General features: G+C 43.5%; 1 protein-coding gene across 2 annotated transcripts in view; it reads left to right on the top strand.

The window, feature by feature from the left end:
• The window catches only part of ulk1b (unc-51 like autophagy activating kinase 1), a 28,736-nt gene extending 8,133 nt beyond the window's left edge, over positions 1 to 20,603 (top strand). Inside the window, exons 7-27 of one of the 2 annotated variants that reach the window (XM_062412516.1) lie at positions 1,319 to 1,392; positions 1,778 to 1,879; positions 2,463 to 2,521; positions 3,039 to 3,121; positions 3,484 to 3,534; positions 11,293 to 11,384; positions 11,550 to 11,712; positions 12,026 to 12,080; positions 12,265 to 12,351; positions 12,902 to 13,033; positions 13,125 to 13,273; positions 14,133 to 14,392; positions 14,484 to 14,671; positions 15,036 to 15,157; positions 15,346 to 15,471; positions 15,919 to 16,103; positions 16,389 to 16,573; positions 16,974 to 17,092; positions 17,174 to 17,331; positions 17,477 to 17,612; positions 17,839 to 20,603. In XM_062412516.1, the coding sequence (XP_062268500.1) occupies positions 1,319 to 1,392; positions 1,778 to 1,879; positions 2,463 to 2,521; positions 3,039 to 3,121; positions 3,484 to 3,534; positions 11,293 to 11,384; positions 11,550 to 11,712; positions 12,026 to 12,080; positions 12,265 to 12,351; positions 12,902 to 13,033; positions 13,125 to 13,273; positions 14,133 to 14,392; positions 14,484 to 14,671; positions 15,036 to 15,157; positions 15,346 to 15,471; positions 15,919 to 16,103; positions 16,389 to 16,573; positions 16,974 to 17,092; positions 17,174 to 17,331; positions 17,477 to 17,612; positions 17,839 to 17,894 (2,582 nt within the window). In that variant the 3' untranslated portion in view covers positions 17,895 to 20,603. Of the gene's footprint in view, positions 1 to 1,318; positions 1,393 to 1,777; positions 1,880 to 2,462; positions 2,522 to 3,038; positions 3,122 to 3,483; positions 3,535 to 11,292; positions 11,385 to 11,546; positions 11,713 to 12,025; positions 12,081 to 12,264; positions 12,352 to 12,901; positions 13,034 to 13,124; positions 13,274 to 14,132; positions 14,393 to 14,483; positions 14,672 to 15,035; positions 15,158 to 15,345; positions 15,472 to 15,918; positions 16,104 to 16,388; positions 16,574 to 16,973; positions 17,093 to 17,173; positions 17,332 to 17,476; positions 17,613 to 17,838 lie in introns of both variants that reach the window. The other variant, XM_062412515.1, reaches the window with a different exon arrangement.
• The last annotated feature ends 376 nt before the right edge of the window (positions 20,604 to 20,979 follow it).

Below are 20,979 nucleotides of genomic sequence, written 5' to 3'. Positions count from 1 at the left end.
AGCACCAGGAGCCTCTACTTGAGCAAACACTAATTTAATTTTTCTGGGCTCCTTATGGAAATCCCTCCAGCGCAGTAAAGCTCGTAACAGCAGTTTTATTGCAAGAGGACCTCCATAAGGATTTTTTTATCCCAAGGCAATTGATTCCACTAAGATTAGAAGACTAATCTTGTTAGAGGAAATTTATTAGATGATGCAGATCATTTTTACATTTTCCTCCGGCGGTGTTCGGAGTCTGGCTCTGACACGGCACACCAATGGAAAAATACCTATAGGGAGAAAACCCATTCACAGATACAATACATGAGGCATGTGTCTGTTTGAGCACAAAATATGACGTTTGTGTAACAGCAGGTAATCACCAGGAAGTTAAGTGTCATGTGCAAGTACAGTGTGTGCGTGTGTGCGTGTGTGTGCGTGTGTGTGTGTGTGTTGCTCGGATGTTTGGGAACTCGGCTAATCCTTAACCATGTTAATTCTTTTATTCTCCTCTGGAGAGAGTCGGTGGCCCAGCGGGACTGAAGTCTGAGGCTGTCACAACAGTGTGTTATAATCCTTATGGCTGCAGGAAAAACACACACACACGCTGTACTTACACAGATGCAGGTATACACATGCACATCATTGGTGAAGCAGGGGATTAATAGAATGGATTTGTTGACTCTTTTAATAGGCAGCATGCTGGTGCTTAAGGAAGTTAGGTAACCTTTGTCTCAGAATCAGAAGGTATAGTCTCTGAGTATATATATATATATATATATATATATATATATATATATATATATATATATGTTTATGTTCTGAGATCCATTCAGCTGAGATCCTCAAGCAGAAAAAAACTACTTTTTCTGAGCACTATCGTGAGCTCAGTTTTTCTTAGAAAAGGTATTTTCTATTTTTACCTCCAGCAAGGAGGGTTTGATTTCAGCCCTATTGGTTTAGAAGGATTATATCAAATGAACTGAACAGAGATCTGGATGTGTGATTTAATTCAGGGAGACAGTTGGGCCTTGGCTGAGGTTTATGCTGGACCTGGTGGCATTCTAGTTGAAAACAAATAGACCAGTCTGCTGAGAATCGACAAAAATACTTTTCCAGAGCACTATGAGCTCTTTCTCTTGTTTAGCAGCCATCTGCAGTTTTTCTTTACAAAGGACTTTTCAATTTGTTTCTCTTATTTAATCAATTTGTTTCCGTCCCCGAGATCAGAGCCGCATTTGCTTCTTGCACCAAATGTTAACTCATCCATCTTTTGCCTCTGCTTGTTCTTTATCCTCCACTTCCTCCCTCCCCCTCCCTCCCTCCTGCCTCTATGCAGCGGACTTTGGCTTCGCCCGGTACCTTCAGACCAACATGATGGCGGCTACGCTCTGTGGCTCTCCTATGTACATGGTAAGCACGGGTTGTTTTTTATATATTCAGGAAAAACAGCCAAAGTCATCACTGTGTCAAAGTTTCAGTTGGTTGATCAACCCGAGCAAATTCAGATTTCATGGCTTCTGTGTGTTCATTCATAGCAAAGGTTAACAGGGTCCATTATGGGCTGGGAAGGTTTCTGTTTTATTAGTTCAAAAATAAAGGATGTTTTGTCATTTCTGAGCTTTTACTTTTTATCTTAGTGTTCTTAGACTTAAACAGCAGAGCTCTAGTTCCTTGGTAATTGAAACCCATCTCTAAAAGAGGCCAGCATAACAAACAGTAATGCAGCGTTGTCTTCCAGCAGTAATTATGAAATTTCCCATCATCTCATTAAACGTTCATGTTTTTCCCTCACCAGGCCCCTGAGGTCATTATGTCCCAACACTATGATGCCAAGGCGGACCTGTGGAGTATAGGGACCATCGTGTTTCAGTGCCTGACAGGAAAGGCTCCTTTTCAGGTAAACACGTCGGATTCATCGGTTGCATGCATTGCAGATCATCTTCTTCATCTTCCTCCATGCAGCATCTACTGACTCTGATTTTATGAAGATAGTTAGAAGTCACCTCAGTCTGTCGGTTGAGAGTAAACACCCGAGCTGTCTCCTCCCTTCAGATCATGTGAGAAACGAGCAGGGACCCGGTGACATGTCAAATGCTGAGAAAGATGAAAGATGAAACTTTTCGGAAACTTACCTTATCTAAACATATCGTAACCAGCTCAGCAGCATTTCAGAAGCTTCCTGACTGTGAGACTTTCTTTCACTGCCTCGTTAACAGGCATTTTTAAACACGCTCTGTGGAATCTGTGCGATGGAGACGCACTGGTTATAAAATGCATGTGACTATAGGATGACACTGTGCTACTGCTTTGTAAATATCTTTTAAAAAGTGGCTTTAGTCCCTCTTTTTACTTTATATGGAATTATTTCAGTTGTTTTATTATTGTTATTATGCCTTTGTGAAGTAGCCAGAGAGTGTGACATAAGTAGAGCTCATCCTTATCAGTATTGTTATGTCTCTCCTATCCTCGGTCATCTGCAGGCCAGCAGCCCTCAGGACCTGCGGCTGTTTTACGAGAAGAACAAGAGTCTCAGCCCAAAGTGAGTTAGAGTTACACTGACATGACAACATGGTTATACTTTTTTTTAGTAGACGTCCGGGAAAAACTGAACTTAAACAGTGTTTGCTGTTTTGTGTTTTTTGCTCATCAGAAATTAGCACATTTCCTGAAATGCACCTTCAGAGTAAAATAAACAACGAAAAGTGAAGCTCTGGCCAAAGTTTGTTTTTTTAGAGCTAACCCCCGACGTGCAGTTTGCAAATCTCACCTTCTAGAGAGATGCTACCAGCTGGGTACTCCAGCTGGGCTGTTCCAACAGCTGAACAGCAGTTAGTTTACAACGTTGTCGAAGATGATGAGCCTCCAACAAATCACCCCCACCCACTCTTTCTAAAGCATAAGATTCCTGTGTTGAGGAACGTGGACAGACACACAATAGGTTACACAATAGGACACACAGGTTTCTGTCGTATGTTGTGACCTTGACAGATTCCCCTTGAGATTCTCTTTTCTTCTGCACAGCAGCAGACAATAATTCTGGTGTTATTTGTTCGCAGCATCCCCCGTGAGACGTCCAGTCATCTGAGGCAGCTGCTGCTGGGTCTGCTGCAGCGCAGCCACAAGGACCGCATGGACTTTGGTGAGTGGACTTCACAATGAGAGGTGCTACAGTCAAATGAATAGAGCCGTGTGGTGCAGTGAGTTTTCACCGATAACCTGAAACGTACATTCTGCCATAAACGGGTCGGGATATGTATTTGTGGATAGTGATCTAGTTACCCAGGCAACAGACGTGAGGAATGTTCCTGTGAATGTGACGTTTCCACTCAATGAAGAAGTGTTAGATGATGAATCATCGCCCACAGAGAAGAACACTGTGTGTTTGTGTTTAAGATTGTCTGCACAAGAAATCATTGTACTTGCATCTTGTGCTCCTGGTTACATATATTCTCCTTTTCCACAAGAGTCTGCTCATCACATTTCCTCTTGTGTTGTTTGTAGATGAGTTCTTCTCTCATCCTTTCCTGGAGGCGAGCTCGTCAGTAAAAAAGAGTAAGTAAGAATAAATATAATGATGCCTCAGAGAACCTGGTTTGGATAATTCTCACTAAAGTAAACAGCCCCCCCAAAACACGTCATCATTCAAAATCCAGGAGTTATTCTCGTAGAACTTGGAAAAACACTTGCTAGTTTACAAAACTTAAAAGCTCTTCCAAAATAGAATGGAACCCAAAATAATACATTCTTAAAATTATATGAAGAGATTGTATTTCCCATATGATAAACTAAAGCCATTATATTCCATTATAAACCCATATAGTGATGAACCTGTGTAGTAGAAAAATTAACTAAGCAAGGTTGACAAACTATTTTGTATTTAGATAGTAAGCATTTGAAGCCTTGACAAGAGACTTTTATGACTTGAGCTGTTTTATGGTCGGGACTGTTAGTGTTGAAATACGTTGAGACCATTTGTTACTTAATTACCCATCAAAGGAAGGAGTGGATGTCTTCTTATCACCTAAGGAAACACATGTGAATCAGTTGCTAATGTTCAGATTCCTCTCCTTCCCCCACCCATGTATCCTTCCTGGATTGGTTCAGAAGGACAGCCCTAAATCCTCCTATATAAGATCTGTGTTTTTGACTGTTCTTCATCCTCACTCTGAGATCCTTGTGGTCTCCCTGTGTTGATCCTTTCTGCAGAAAGCCCCTTATTAAATACACGTAGATAACTTTGTTGTTTCCAGCCTCTTGTATCTCCAGATTTCCATCACAATTTGGTGTCAGAAGTGGGATTGCACGTCTGGACGGATCTGGACTCGGGTCAACGGTTGACCGATCATCTTGGAAAAAAAAAGTTTCCAACCTTAACCTCCCCATACGGGTGAGATGCAGGGACTAAAGACCCGAGTCCCGGATCGTCTCAGCGCTGCGATCTATCTGGTGAGAATCTGAGATTTCAAGTGTAATATATACCAAGCAAAGCATAGTGTTACGGAGAAGTTGGTCTAAGAGGAACGGGATCCTCCAGACAGGTGAAAGCCCTGTAAATTTTTAACCAAGGTTTAGAAGAAACCTGGAAGGTAGACTGACGAGGTACCTTAAGGAGTTGTTTCGACTGCAACCACAGAGAGGACATAATACTGAGTGTATTTGCATTGTGTCAGACAACTCAAACAAAAAGCGCGCTATGTAGAGAACTTCTTTAGTGCACTATGATTTATGTTGGGTAGGCAGGATATTTAAAAGTGTATTAGAAAAAAAAAAAAAAAAGAAAAAAAAAAAAAAAGAGACGAATTGAGAAATTAATTGAACAAGTAATTATAAGGAAATTACTACTGATTATTATATAGGGGATACTAAAGTGTTTTGAGGATATTAATATTATTACGTTTCCTATATTGCTCCTTACGAAAGTGTTTTTGGAGATTGATTAAAGATTTAAGATAACTAAAACTTAACATAATTTTTTTTTTAATATGGGTAAAAGTAACAGTAAAGAAAAATTCGATGGAACTGATCTGAGTAGTCCTAATATGAATTTTATGCGAAGGAACTATGGTGACACAGCATTAAACCAGGTGAAAGTTTGGATGAATGAATGTGGGTTTCCAGAGGGGGGGAGTTTTAGCATGAGGCAGCTGAAACAGTTGAGACTAAAGTTAGAGGAGAAAGAAAGAGTGAAACATACATTTCAGGCAGAATGGAAGGGATATGGAATGTGGTTAGAAGAAGCACAACGTAGGGACAAAAAACAAACATTTGTAAAGACAGATAAACCCTCACAAGTGTCTCAGTGTTTCAAAATGCAGGATTCCGACCTCGACTCTGCCCCGCCAAGAAGACAACAACCTGCACAACTCCAAGCTGCACTGCAAGCGGATTTTCCACAGGCAGGAGCCCAAGCTCCACCACCTCTTCCACCTCTACCACCTTTGCCACCACCTCCTCAACCACCTCTTCCACCACTTCCTCCACCATACAACATTCCAGACCCGCAACCCCTTTCTCCACCTCACACCAGAGGAGGGGGACAATACGGACCGGGACAGGATCCGGCCCACAAGGTTTTGTGCCTCCCTATGGTTGAAGTGGCAGGACCAGATGGACATGCCATACTTGTGCACAGGCCGTGGACAACCAGTGATATCCAAGCAGCAATGAGTCATCTCCCTTCCCCATCAAATTCAGGGGGAGTGAAGTTTGCAGAGGAGCTTCTTGTCTTCTGCAGAGAATTCCGCCCCACAAGCTTTGAACTGAGACGATTGCTCATGGCTAAAATGGGTAATGGATGGGCAAAAATAGCAGCAGGATATCCACAACAAGACCTTAGAATGGTACATCCAGACTGGGATAATGCCGGAAATGCTGTATATATGAATGCCATTAATAATTTGGGTGGACGAATTGAAGCCGCATTCCCAGTGCGGATGGACATGACAAAGATTTCAGTGTGTAAGCAAGAAGAAGATGAGTCAGTTCACACCTACTTGACTCGCTTAACTGAAGCTCACAACACTCACAGTGGGTTGACTCCACCTCCTGATGTAAACGCAGCAGAAATAACACCATGGGAAGCCCACCTGAGAAATAGTTTCATCAACGGCCTAAGACTTGATGTTGCCAACCTGTTAAAACGCACATGCATCCAGTGGGACTCTGGAAAACTCAGCTTGATAGAATCACATGCAGTGCATGCTGAGAAATTAATCAGAGATGGAGACAAGAGGAAGAAGGAGAAAAGAGAGACTGATCTGCATCACGCCACATTGACCATGTTCGCGGGTGCACCTCGCGGGTATTCAAGAGGCCGAGGGCGCGGACGGAGTAGAGGAGGATTTCAAGGAAGAAGGGGAGATCGCACGCGGAATTATGATCCCAACATTTGTTTTTTCTGTGGAGAGAAGGGACATTGGGCAAAAGATTGTCCGGGGAGACAGCAACCTTACAATGCTGATTGAACCGAGGCGGGGGCGGAGGAGAGGGAGGAACCAGCATCTTTGGACACAGAACGAGACCGTGAGGAACACATCACACATCAAGAGGGTGAATGCACCACACCAACACAAACACCTATCACAGAAGTAAAAGATTTTTTAGAAAAGAAAGACAAATTACTTATAGAAACATATGTTAAGTATCAATCAGATGCTTATGCTCATATGCCAACGCACACACTCACAGTGCTAGGGAAAGACATTACATTCCTTGTAGATTCAGGAGCAACACATTCAGTCATCAAGAGCAATATGTTTGAAACACCTCCTAAAATGAGTGGACGATTTGTTAGATCTGTGGGGGCTTCAGGAAGCACCGTGGTTGAAAAATTCACGACTCCTTTAATATGTAGTGATAGCGGCACAGGAAAATTTAAGTGTTCATTTTTGCTATCCTCATGTTGTCCAATTAATTTGATGGGAAGAGATGTAATGTGTCTTATGGGCATTTCTTTAATTTCCACCCCATCAGGTGTCGTAGTGGTCCGAACGGCTGATCTGGATCAACCACAGATTTACACATGCATTAAGTATAATGCTGATTCACTGCTATATGCATATGAATGGAAGCTCTGCTCATCTGTTGTCACCTCAATCAACACTGATCTAGTGGATAAGGCACATTCAGTCACACTAGGAACAGACACCACTTATATGCATCCAGAAGACTTACACTGCATTGCACACATACACGAAGGGAAAGATTCAGGATTTGAGAAAAGATGGTTTAGAGAAAGTTGTGTGAGAGAGAAGTTAACACTAAGTTGCATGTTCTGGAATGAACATAGATGTGCTGTTTCTGTAATTTTATCTAAACCAGAATATAAGTCACCCTCTCAGTTCCTTCACAGATATTCAGAGGTTGCTTCCCTTTATGACGTTCCTGATTCCCATCCACATGTCTCACTGTCAAAACACAAAAATGATGAATGGCAAGACTTGGGACCGTGGATAAAAAAATGTGTCCATGCTGACGTCTGGGAAAAGACATCAGATCCTTTGGTTCAGTATAATTCTGCTTTGAAAGTGTATAGAAAACGATTTACGTCTGTTGTTCACACATTCAGAACTGTTCAACTGGTACCAGACACATACACAGACACTCAGAATGCACATGCATATTTATATGACACAGACAACATTTCAGAAACACACCCGGCTCTAAAAGAGGTCCCTAAGACACTTTGGGCTCAAGGCAATCATGATGTGGGTTTAATTCGAAACATGAAACCTGTAGTCATCAAACCAAAATCCGACTACAGACCACATCAATCACAATATCCACTCAGACAGGAAGCCATCGATGGTATTACGCCAGTTTTCAACTCTCTATTGAAGGCAGGTGTAATTGTTCCTTGCAAGGATTCACCGGTGAGAACTCCGATTTTTCCGGTCAAGAAAGTTCGCGATGAATCACAACCTGATGATTGGCGATTTGTTCAAGATTTGAAAGCTGTCAATGCCGCAGTACAGCATCGCGCTCCGTCGGTTCCAAATCCTTATACAATCCTTTCCCAAGTTCCGCCGGCTAGTAAATGGTTCTCTGTTGTTGATCTGGCAAATGCATTTTTTAGCGTTCAAATTGATAAAGACAGTCAATACTGGTTTGCATTTGAGTTCAACAGAGAAAGTTATACATTCACACGCCTGTGTCAGGGCTACTGTGAATCACCTACCATTTACAACCAGGCACTAAAAGACAGCTTGAGCTCATTAGAGATAACACCAGGAAGTGCACTTTTGCAATACGTTGACGATTTAATGATTTGTGCACCAACTAAAGAACAATGTGAAAAAGATACTGTAGCTCTCTTAAAACATTTAGATGCACAAGGCCACAAAGCAAGCCTGAAAAAATTGCAGTTTGTAAAAGAACAAGTTTCATTTTTAGGGCATGTGATCACAGCAGAGGGCAAATCCCTCTCCCCTAAGAGAGCATTAGCAATTCAAAATATTCCAAAACCTGTCACAAAGAAACAAGTGATGTCATTCCTGGGAATGTGTTCTTATTGTAGATCATTTATTCCTAATTATGCTGTCCTCGAGGCGCCCCTTAGCGCAATCGCACACGGGAAAGGCTTACAAGCATATAGCAAAGTGACATGGACTGATGACGCGGAGAAAGCTTTCACTGACTTGAAACTGACCTTACAAACGACTCCGACTTTAGGGCTACCCAACCCTGACCGACCTTTCACACAGGCTGTTGACGAAAAGGGGGGCTACATGACTTCAGTTCTCCTCCAGGAACATGGGGGCAAACAGAGACCTGTTGCATTTTTCTCAGCAAAACTTGATCCAGTTGCTGCAGGGCTGCCTACTTGTCTCAGAGCTGTAGCAGCGGCAGAGAAGGCTGTAATGGCATCCAGGGATTTAGTGGGGTACTCCCCACTCACCCTGTTGGTACCACATGCTGTGTCTATGATTTTGTTGGAACAAAAGACATCTCATTTGTCTGCTGCACGCTGGCTCCGTTATCATGCTATTCTGTTGGAAATGCCTAACATCACTGTGAAAAGATGTAATGTTCTTAACCCAGCTACTCTTCTTCCAACAGAAGGAGATGGTGAACAACATAATTGTGTAGTAACAATAACCGAAGTTTGTTCCCCCAGACCAGATTTACAGGAAACACCACTGCAGAATCCAGACCTTGAACTGTTTGTGGATGGATCAGCGTCTCGCAATTCAGACACAGGAGCAAATCAAGTTGGTTTCTCTGTGGTAACAGCACATGATACATTGATTGCACGACCTCTCCCTGCTTCCCTGTCTGCACAGGCAGCAGAGCTCACTGCTCTCATTGAAGCATGCAAATTGGCTAAGGGGAAAAGGGTTAACATCTACACTGACAGTAGATATGCATTTGGTGTAGTACATGATTTTGGCACGATTTGGAAACACAGAGAATTCCTTACATCATCAGGCAAACCAATTGCGCATCATGCTCTAGTGTCTCAGATGCTTGATGCTGTCCTCCTCCCCAAACAGGTTGCTGTATGTAAATGTGATGCTCACACTTCCAACAATGACCCAGTATCACAAGGAAAATGCCAGGGCAGATGCAGCAGCGAAAGCAGCTGCTCGCCAGCCACTATCTGCTTCACACATCCTCTTACAGGTCGACCCCACCACCCCCACGGCTGACCTGCAAGACCTTCAACTTAGAGCAACAGCAGATGAGAGGTAAAAGACGCACTCCCTACCCCGGCAACTGGACCACTTCATGACCTGAAGCCAGGCGACTGGGTTGTAGTAAAAGACCTAAGGCGGAAAAGCTGGCGACACAGACGCTGGACAGGACCGTACCAGATCCTTTTAACGACCCACACGGCGGTGAAGGTTGCTGAGAGGACAACATGGATTCATGCCAGTCACTGCAAGAGAGTCCCAGAACCAGAACATCCACCTGCTGCACCCACAATGAATGATTAAAGCAAAAGATCAGTGAAGAGGGGGCAGTGCTGACCAGTACAGCTGTTTATAATAAGTTGCTTCGGAGAATCACATGATACACACAACGCCGAGAAGACGACAAATGGAACGCTGACCTCTTCAGTCAGCTGGGTCTGAGTGGCAGTAGTGGAACTGTTCTCTTAATAATGATGACAGCGATCTCCTGCTGACTGACTCTAGATACGAATTTCGTTTTTGGAACATTCAAACCAATCTCCCAGGACAGTTCGTTTTGTGGGTCTCAAGCATCCTGTGTGATATGATGATTTGTTTTCCTTTGAAGCTACAGGAAGTGGTTGCTTGTTTGAACATGCCACACTTCTATTCGCACGTATGTCTCCCCCACATGGCACCTTTATACTCACAGTTTGGTTACTTTAGCCTCCATGAACCTTATAGGGAAGGCCAACTGTGTCCCTATTGTTTGTTCTGCCAGATGATTAGAATTAGATCTACAGTGACGACAAGATAAGGTGTGTTTCCCCTCCCTGAGTGGTTTCCTCCCCAGAACCCTTTGATAGTGATGAAGAATGTAATGTTGTTGTGTTGTCTATCTAAATCTGCTTTTATCACTCCTTCCTCCCATTTAAAGAAGCATATTGCTGTGACAATGGCAGTTTGCCTAACACTACAGTGATGATGATGATGCATTTTGAAATCCTGGTGAATTGATGTATTTGATGTTTTACTGTAGATGTGCATTCTCATATGTTGTCATAAAATGACAAAAAGGAGGGAATTGTAGTAGAAAAATTAACTAAGCAAGGTTGACAAACTATTTTGTATTTAGATAGTAAGCATTTGAAGCCTTGACAAGAGACTTTTATGACTTGAGCTGTTTTATGGTCGGGACTGTTAGTGTTGAAATACGTTGAGACCATTTGTTACTTAATTACCCATCAAAGGAAGGAGTGGATGTCTTCTTATCACCTAAGGAAACACATGTGAATCAGTTGCTAATGTTTAGATTCCTCTCCTTCCCCCACCCATGTATCCTTCCTGGATTGGTTCAGAAGGACAGCCCTAAATCCTCCTATATAAGATCTGTGTTTTTGACTGTTCTTCATCCTCACTCTGAGATCCTTGTGGTCTCCCTGTGTTGATCCTTTCTGCAGAAAGCCCCTTATTAAATACACGTAGATAACTTTGTTGTTTCCAGCCTCTTGTATCTCCAGATTTCCATCACACCTGATAAAAACCTAGTGTATTTCCATTAGCAGCACATACACGTGTCATGGTAAGTGACCTGGAGACTGGTCCTGTAAACAAACTTTCTGCTTACGTTCAGTTTCTCACACCTTTTGTTTCCTCGAGTTTTCTAACAAATATGTTGTGTGCATTTTTTCTGTCACAGCGACTCCGGCTGTGACCATGACCTGTTTCCCGAGCTCTGCATCAGCCAGCTCCTGTAGCAGCTCCTCCACCTCTCATCTCGCTTCGCCACCGGTTTGTGTTTATTGTTGTACCCCCTGCCTCTCTGTAGTTCTTCTGTCTGTACCTGCGTATTTATAGTTGTGTGTTCTCTATGTGCAGTCAATGCCTGTTTGTCCTCCTCTCACTCTGTGCTTCTTTGTTTATCTGCTTCTTTCATTCTCTCCGTCCCTGCAGCAGTCTCTTGCTGAGGTCCAGCATTTGCGGGCCAAAGCTCTGGCCTCCCCTACCCAGGAGGCCACCGGTTTTCTCCTCAAGGACTCGTCTGGGGGGGGCTGCAGCAGCAAGAACTCCTCCTCCTGTGACACGGATGACTTTGTAATGGTGCCGGCTGACTTCCCCGGTAAGAAAACAGTTCTCATGACATCTCCACCTAAATGTCAAACACAGCTGTGCACAGTCCCAGCTTTGGCTCCAGCTCCATTGGATGAAGAATTTGAAGTTCGAGTCTATATATTTTTTTATAGACTGGCTTTATGTGGCATTTAGAGCGTTTCATAAGCTCTTTTTGCGGAGTAGTGATGCGCGGATGCAGTTAGAATCTTATTCTTTTCAGACCTTGTTCAGAATGTTTCTTATTCATTTAATAAATTGTATAATACAAATGAAATAATACTTTTGACTCCTCTTTGATTTGTTTTTTTCTGGTTTTCCAGCCGCTGAGCTGACATGTGAGAGTAAAGTGCTGCAGGACAGCCTGGTGAACAGTGGGTAAGTGGGATTGGCCATCACCTGTAGTTCCATCAATTTTACATTATTACAGAATACAGGGAAATGAATTGATATTCATTCATTAGATTTATATTAAAAGTGAGAACATACTTCCCTTTAAGACGATGCACCTTAACAAACATGTCACGTCGTGTCTCCTGTTTCTTTTGCCCTTTGGAATCAGCTCTCTTCTTGCCTCTGCTGGTCTGTGCAGTCAAGTCAAAACACCCCCACACTCGCCCCCCCACAGCGGCTCTCCCAGTCATGTCAGGTAACAGCACTGAGCTGAACGTCTACACTTCTGATCATGCAGGTTTAGAAACTAGAACACGTGGTCGAATGGAATACTTGAAATTCTCTGACACTCATTTTATGCTAATGAGTCGACTCAAGCTGAAAGAAAATACTAAATAGAAATATGGATAATTATCAAAAAAATTATGCTATGTGTTTTTTAATTATTTAGATTTATTATTATTTAGATTTTAGGGTAGATTTGTGTGTGGAGAATAAACACGGTGATCAATGTTCATCTGCATAAATCCACATTATGCAAAATATTGAAAGTTGAAAAAAATTATAAATCAGAAAATAATAAAATACAAGATTTTACAATGTCTTTAATTAAAAGATCATGTTATCATTACAAACACTCAGTATTGCTAGTAACATTGATTACTGTTACACTTACTCCTCCACATTGAAACACACACCTTTCAATGTGGAGGACACACATTGTGTCCTCCACACAAACACACAGTGTCTCATCTTGTCTGACAGTTTCCCTTGGCACACTCTGTTCCTCTCACTGTTGCTGACAGGCCCAGCGAGTTCTCTGGAAGTAGCTATGGAAACCACAGCAAGTCATCGCCTATCCCAGTCCCCACTCAGGTCCAGAACTACCAGCGCATGGAGCAGAATCTGCAATCTACTAAACAGGATGGCTCACCACGGTCTGTACACACACACACACACACACACACACACACACACACCATACAGATGAACTGAATGAATGAATGCTGATGAAGGTGTTGTCCTCAGGTTGTCGACACCGGTGCGGCGCTGCAGCAGTGGAAGCTCGTTGGGCTTCGCTCGGGTCGGACCTTCACCACCACACGTGCAGGCGACTGTCACCACGACCCGCAGACTCTCGCTGGGAGGCGCTCGAACTTTCCAGCTCTCGCCTCAAGGTAGCTCAGAGGAGAGTGTTCACTCTCAAAATCACGTTCGCAGATGCAGGTCACACAGTTTTCCCCAAAAAACTTTATCTAGGGCTGTGTATTGAATACAAAGCTCTAGTGAGCATTTTGTTTGTTTGCTCTATTGTAATGGAGCTGTGTTGAATCAATGAGTCCAACCAATTGATTAGCTCAGCATTACCCTCGTGTCTACTTGTGACCACTCGTTATGGGCTGTGGATTTCTACTGTGTAGTTCAGCAGGGACAGTTTTATTTGAAGGGTTTTTAGAGGCTTGAATGGATAAAAGATTTCAGTCTCTCACAAAAAGAGATAAAAACATAAAAGTCAGAAAGAAAAATGGACCCAAGTCTTTTAGAACTTGGTTCATTTATCAGCTTTTGACCCTGCAGATTAGGGTTAGGGTTAGGGTTATTTTGGGACATCTTTGGTGTCCTGATGAGCAAGTTGGGAACTCAATGGATTACTTGATGAAAACTTGCATCGATTAATCCTTTAAGCTCCTCATATCTGAGGGGTTGAATCAGATATCTTCAGGTTCGGAAGTGTTTGTTGGATAAAACGAGCAATTAAATGATTTTGGTCAGTAGTTTTGAAATTATTGTTTGAGAAGATGAACCACCCACACACACAGACACCGTGTCGTCCCCTCAGCTGTCGGACATGCATGCCAGCAGGGCAGTGGGAGAGTTAGGCAGGACTTGTCTCTGCCATCTCTTTGTAGATCTGTTGTTATCTTGATCTGATCTGACATTTAAAAAAATGTTTGCAACACCACCTTCTATCTAAAAGGACAAAGAAAGTATATATCAATACATCCTGACCTCCTTCTGCCCCCCCTTCTGTTGCAGCTCCTCAGCACGGGGAGCCCCGGCCGACTTCTCAGCAGCATCCGCAGAGGGCAGGACTGGGAACTCGGCTCCACAGTGCCCCCTGTCTTTCCGAGTGCGTCACTGGTGGCGCCAGGCAGAAGATCAGGAAGCAGCACTCGGACCCGGTGGTCGGCCCCTCGTCGGGCCTGATGACCGTCCGCCCCTTACACTCGTCCCCCCGACTGAGCGAGCTGATGCAGCGCAGCCCCCTTCCCACCATCCTCGGCTCCCCCTCGAGGGTCAGTCGGCTCCGTTGAGATACACGGCACAAGAAGAACACATCCAGCAGCCGAATCCGACCTCTGATATATCTCAACTGTCTCTCCCCAGGTCATCCCTCCGTTTGAATTCCCCAAACCTCCCAGCTCCCCGAACCTGGTGACCTTCCTCACGCAGCAGGGACTGGTCTTCGGCTCTCCGTGCAGCAGGACTGCCCCGTCAGAGCCCAGAGACCCAGGACAGCAAGCCCAGACTCAGGTCATCCACCGACTGAACGATGACCCCAAGAGCTTTGGGAGGTTAGTTTGTTGTTTTTGCTTTTGTTCAACTACAGATACAAGACACATTTTAAAACGGATTTCTATTTTAGAGCTGGAAATATATCGTCATTCTTAAACCATTCATTACTGGGTTAGAAAGGTTATTTGTTATTTTAGCATTTCTAGCATAAGTGAATCAAATTTTATCATAGAACCTGCAGATCTGTTTTATTTCAAGGCAGGGATTAGAAAAAACATGAGTATGGGATGAAATAAATAGCTTAATAAATGGTTATAATACATATTTAACAAGGATGTTGTTGGTTCAATTTGTTCATTTTATTATTTTTTTTAGTTTATTTGCTCCTATGTTCTCCGTTGCCTCCCCATCTTTCCGGTGCAGGTCTCAGAGTGCCGGCCGTCTGTCCGACATGCTGCTGATGGCTGCGTTTGGACCGGGCGGCCCTGGGGGTGAACGAGGCAGCACGGAGAACCTGACCCCTGACAAAGCCATAGAAATAACAGGTGGGTGACTCTAGTTGATTTACAGGGTTTGTGTGCAGTGAGATTTCTCTTTTTTATTCCCTTAGTCTGATTATTAAATACAATTTACTTGTACACACTTATAATTATTCTGAAAAACTATAACTCTCCATTGAGTTCAATGATATATTACCTTTACCTTTTATTCATTCCTCTTCTCTCTCCTCTAGTGACCCCCGGTGGTGGGGTAGGCCTTGCACCTGGATCCATTAGCCCTGCACAGGTGGTTTTCACTGTGGGCTCTCCTCCCAGCTGCAGCACCCCACCTCAACCCTCCCGACAGAGGAAATACTCAGGTACCACATCCACACAAGTTATTTGTTTTAATGTTGCCTCTGCAGCAACTGGGAATCAAACCACACATCAGCAGCAACTTTAATATTCTGCTCCACGTGTCGTACAACACGGAGCACCGGGAAGCTGCTGTTTTCAATTTCCATGATGTGAAACTTAATTAAAGTGATTGTGAAAAACATCCAGGGTTGATTTTCAGCTGACCCAAGATTTAAATGAGCTGTGGAGAGATTTAGTTCCACTCGGGGAGTAATAACCCAAATTACTGCTTTTCCTAACACACAATTTTCCAATTAGAATATTTATGGAAATAAAATCTAACTTAGTGGCTTGATCATTAATTTTAATGCAGCTAATGCACAAGCAGCTCAGCTGTGGTCCGCATGCTGATTTACCTGTTTATTCAAGAGCTATGGAAATTAATGGTTCTATTTCTCTGACTCCTGCAGGCTCCTTCATATCAGTCAGCCCCGCAGGCTCCTTCACGAGCCGCTATCCTCAGACAGGCACCTATCTGGACGGCTTCGAGGCTCCTTCCAGTCCTCGCTACAGTTTCACTGATCCCATCACAGCCAACATGGGAGGCCCAGTAACCTTTGAGGCACCGGAGCTGCCTGAGGAGACGCTGATGGAGGTGAGGAGCAGGTTTCACTCGCAGCTCTGGAAAGTAGAGATAAATCACTTTTTATTCTAAGCATGTATGAAGTAATGATTTTTTTTACTCCAATCTGGGGTTTGTTCAGCTTTTCTAAAGTGAGTGTGGAGAGAATATTAGAATAAAAAACAGCATGGGGTTGTTCAGGTGCCCCTGTAGCTCAAGTCCAAATGCCTTCAGACTGTTTGACATAGTCCCCATCTGTTTTCCTCCGTTTCTAATTCTACCATGAAATTGTCCCCCCCCCCCTCTGTCGGAGCGCAGCAGGAGCACACGGACACGGTGCAAAGCCTCCGTTTCACGCTGGACTTCGCCCGCTGCCTGATGGAGGTGGCCGGGGCCCGTGGTATCGCGACGGTGGGGGAGCAGCTGGAGGTTGCTCAGGCCTGCCTCGTTCAGCAGCAGAGCCTGGTGGCCGATCAGATAAGCTCACTGAGCCGAGAGTGGAGGTGAGGCCACATCAAGTCAGGCTGGGAGTCTTTGTGCTGATGGCAGTGATACTGTTAATTCCCTCTGAAGGGAAAGATACGTCTGGCTTTGCACAGTAACTAAGCAAATTATTAAAAAGATTTCTACATTGAGATTTTCAGCAGGCAGTGAGCATGTGTGCCGAGTCTACTCGAAACCTTTTTTCTGAATGCAGAGTTGCACCACAGCAAATAGAGACTGAAATTCAATCAGCTGAAACGTTTCTGTTCTGCTGAGTAGTGGCCTGAGGAGTTTGAATGTAGAGAAAGAGGAAGATTTAGATCAGGGGTCTCGATTCATGTATTTAAAGACAGCTGGTGGCAGAGATTGTGTTCCACAGCTTACATTGTATAATGCGTGTGTGTTTGTGTGTGTACCCAGTCATGCAGAACAGCTGGTCCTCTACCTTAAGACTGCAGAGCTCGTGTCCACTGCCTTACACACAGCCATGGAGCAGGTGAAACAGGGCAAACTCTACCCATCCGCTACAGTCAAACAAGGTATGACCCATTTCCTCAGATAAGAGAGAGATGTCACACGTGTCGGATCTCATTTGTTTTTAATTCTCTGTCCTTCCGCAGTCGTGAGGAGGCTGAACGACGTGTACAAGTCCAGCGTGGCATCCTGTCGCACGCTCAGCACCCGTCTGGAGCGCTTCTTTTCCAGGAAGCACCGTCTAATGGACCAAATCACCTCCATCACAGCTGAGCGGCTGCTGTTCAGCCACACCGTGCAGATGGTAAAGCTCCGAAAAACTTAGCAGGAGTCAGTGAGACGCTGTATCCTTGGGCATCCAGTTAATAATTAGTGTTAGTTAGAACTTGAATGTGCTCTCTAATTATTATTCTGATCAAGGCTCAAATCAAGCTGCTGCTTCTTCTCAGGTTCAGGCTGCTGCGCTGGACGAGATGTTCCACCAGGGGGAAGCATCGGTCCTTCGCTACCACAAAGCTCTGCTGCTAATGGAGGGCTTGTCTCTGCTGCTCACTGAACAGGAAGACATCCTCCGTGTTAGCAAGTGTAAGTATGTCCATAGGCTCATCTTACACAAAGCAGGGGCCATGTCCACTTAGCTCCCGGTAACTTCCATGAAATATTCATCCCTGCACCATTTTCTCTGATGTTAAAGTGGATATTTCCGCCTGTGCAGGTGTAACAGAGCTGAAGCTGCTCACACACAACAAACGTGCATGTTTTTTTATGGATGTGACATTGACACTTTCCCTGTTTCTTTGTGTGTTTGCAGGTAAGGAGTGCATTGAACGCCGCCTCACCGCTTTGCAGTCGGGACTCTGTGTCTGAGAGTCGGACTTCTGCATGGTGCGCGTCACCAGCGAACTAAATGTCCATCATGACATGGATCTCAGTTTCCAAATACTTCAGTCTCCACAAAATCTTCTGTTTTCACCAAAGCCTCCAGCTCTTCGAATGGCTTTGTCTGTTTGGACAGCAGCAGTGACTTCCCCCCCCCCAGCAGTAAACCAGGCTCAGTGCTGGACATGGAGCACTCACGCTGTAAATGAATGTCTGGTCTCTGTGAGAGGACTGTGCTCATGGCACTCAGGATGGTATTTTTTGGATTCCTCTCACTCGGCGTAAACACATCTTAGGAGCAACTATTGCCAAGTATCCACGTTCAGCTCTTAACTAAATATAAACACCTAGCGCTGTAAGAAGTAAATATAGGCTACAGGCTTCAAATTTGCAATAAGTAAATCTGTAGATAAGATCAGTAGCGGGAGGGAGGGACCAGTGTTCTGCTGCGCACCTACATGATGGACGTTGGCTGATGAAGTCCAGGAGAGAGTCATGCTCATCACCAATTCTTTGTCTTATAACCTTTGTTGGCTTTGCTTGGTTTGTTCTGTCTTGTTTTAATCTTATTGTGACTAGTTGAAGGGATGTAAATAAGACGATGTGGCAGTCGATGAGCGGAGGCACGTACAGGTACTTTTACAAAACAGTTGCCAAAAAAAATACTTTTTGCTTTATGTTTGATTCACTAACTTGGTTTGAGAAAAATAGAAATACTTGTGTTGACATTTGATTGATTCTATACTCTCTCAAGACCAAGATCCCCTGAATAAAACAACAGGATAATAAAGCCTCATGTAGAAAATGAGCAAAGCAAATCCTGCACCGTGCACGTTACAGCTTTTAATTCAAGAGGGACTGAAACTGGTCTGTTAGCGTCCCTGATCACAATCACATTGATGCAACTGGAGGTGTATACATCAGGGGTTGAGGTGTCGCTGTCGGATTCTGTATTCTGTCTTTTTATGTTTTATCTGTCAATAATGTCAGAGAGTTCGCAAGTATAATCAACTTTGAATGCAGCGCTGACAGCAGAGAGACATCGTCAATATTATCCCGATGTTAGTTACTGACTGATCGGGGGGGCTAAATGTTTTTTGCACTGTGAAAGTACTGTAGCTTGAGTGGAACATGCTGAATAGTTTGTGGACATTGCTGGACAGATTTTGCTCATGTAGAGATTTTCTACTTCCCTACTTTTAGTGCAGTTTTAGTTGAGTTAATGTCCGAAGCTGATGTGTGTTAGATGTGTGAGTGTTGACGAAGAGATAAGCTTTGAAACCGTAGGAGGATTTCTTCAGGACAAATCGAAGGAAAAGGAAAAGTTAGCTTTACACTGAAAAACAAAAAAAAAAGATTTGCATCAATAGTGCTGTGTTTTATTTTAGAGTAGCTAGTGGGTTGTGATTGTGTTTGGTTTTCTCTTAAAAAAGTGCAAGTTGATTTGGAGTGCTAGTTTTATTTGTGCAATGCTGATATGGACCTTCGACCATACATCCCCTTAACTCCCCTGAACTGTGGGCCAATGGGAAAGGTCAACTTCTACTTGAGTTGCTTTGGAGGAGACGTTTCTGTGTGTGCATGCGTGCATGAGTGAAGTGAAGTGGTCGTGTTTGAGGTATTAAAGTGGTTTTTTCCTGCTTTTTTTACATACAAAACCAAATCCACTGACAAATGGAGGGTTCCTTTCGTATGCCAGGCCCAGGACGACATTCTTTTCCCTGAGGTGAATCATCCTGTTGTCTTTTGTCACTTATTTAGAGGGTGAATAAGTTCATATTTTATCATTTGTGTGGTGAGGACTGAAGAAAAGAAGGTGAAGCCAGTGTGGCAGCAGCAGCAGCAGCAGAAAACTGAGGAAAGGGTGTATTTGATTTGTGGCCTTTTGTGTGTTGTCAGAGATCTCTTGTCTGAAGTTTTCTTTGACGCGACTCTACCGAGAACATTCTCCGTGTGTATTCATCGTTTCTGTCAGTGTACATTCCATATATCAGCTCATCCACAGACTCCACACGTGATGCTGTGTTCAGCCAGGACACTGTGACTCAAGAGATGGTAGCAGAGGGTGGTGGCCTCTTTTCTAAAAACCTGATGCATGTGTCACTTTTTTTGTTCCCTACAATCATTGCTGTCAGCCGTCCTAATGACAACGAGGGGCTGGTAACTGCCATGAGGATCATTTGTGCAGCAGCCAAAAAATATACAATGATAGGAGAACAACAGGTAGTAGGACAAGCACCTTTCCACTCTGCTGAAGTGTCCTCGAGCAAGTAACTGACTCCCTACCAGCTCTTGGATTGCTGTTTAAAGTGAAAGTAAATGTAACCATCATAAGGATTAAGCCTTTGCTCTGTGCACTCCCACGATAATCTGTCCTACTCTCTCTGTATGTCTGCAAAGAACATACCTGAATGTTTTAATTTTCATGTTTTCATTTCCCGTTTTTCTGTATTTCCTGTACATATTGTAAATTAAGTTATTGTTGTTATTGTATATATATATACAGTATAAATGACGCTGCAGGCATAGAGAGGGCAGAAGCATTGCACCTGCACATTTCCAAAGAAAACGCCTCCTTCTTCCACGTTGTCACAAGAGCAGTTTAAAGCTGTGGGACACAACCTCAGCGTCCCCGTGTGATGTAACCTTCACTGTTTGAGAGTTGCAACATGAATAAAGTGAAAGGACAGGTCTTAAGATGATGTGAGTTTTCTCTGCTGATGTTTTAACTCAGTTATGAAGATTTTGGATTTATTTTGGTCCTACAGGAATCTTTATACGACACTTTAATTTGACGAAATCGTCAAACTCACCATGGCTGCTTTGGTCTTGGAATAAATCAGATTACTCAGTCTATCGTGCAGCTGACCTACTAAACCCATTGTAATGGGACTTAACATAAAGATCACTTAAGGGAACATACCAGTGTTTTAACATTGTTCACATAAGCCTCTTACCCCCATCAAAGAGGTTCAGTTACATTTGCATTTGTTTATGTGTTTGTCTGTTTAATAATCGAATTTAATATGTTTTCTTTGCCTCCATTTTAGATTGTGAAAACATTTATTGTAAT

This window comes from Platichthys flesus, chromosome 19 (assembly GCF_949316205.1).
Source record: "Platichthys flesus chromosome 19, fPlaFle2.1, whole genome shotgun sequence".
Classification (NCBI taxonomy): domain Eukaryota; kingdom Metazoa; phylum Chordata; class Actinopteri; order Pleuronectiformes; family Pleuronectidae; genus Platichthys; species Platichthys flesus.
The sequence above is the reverse complement of the archived record's forward strand: the minus strand, read 5'-3'. Positions and strand labels throughout refer to the sequence as shown.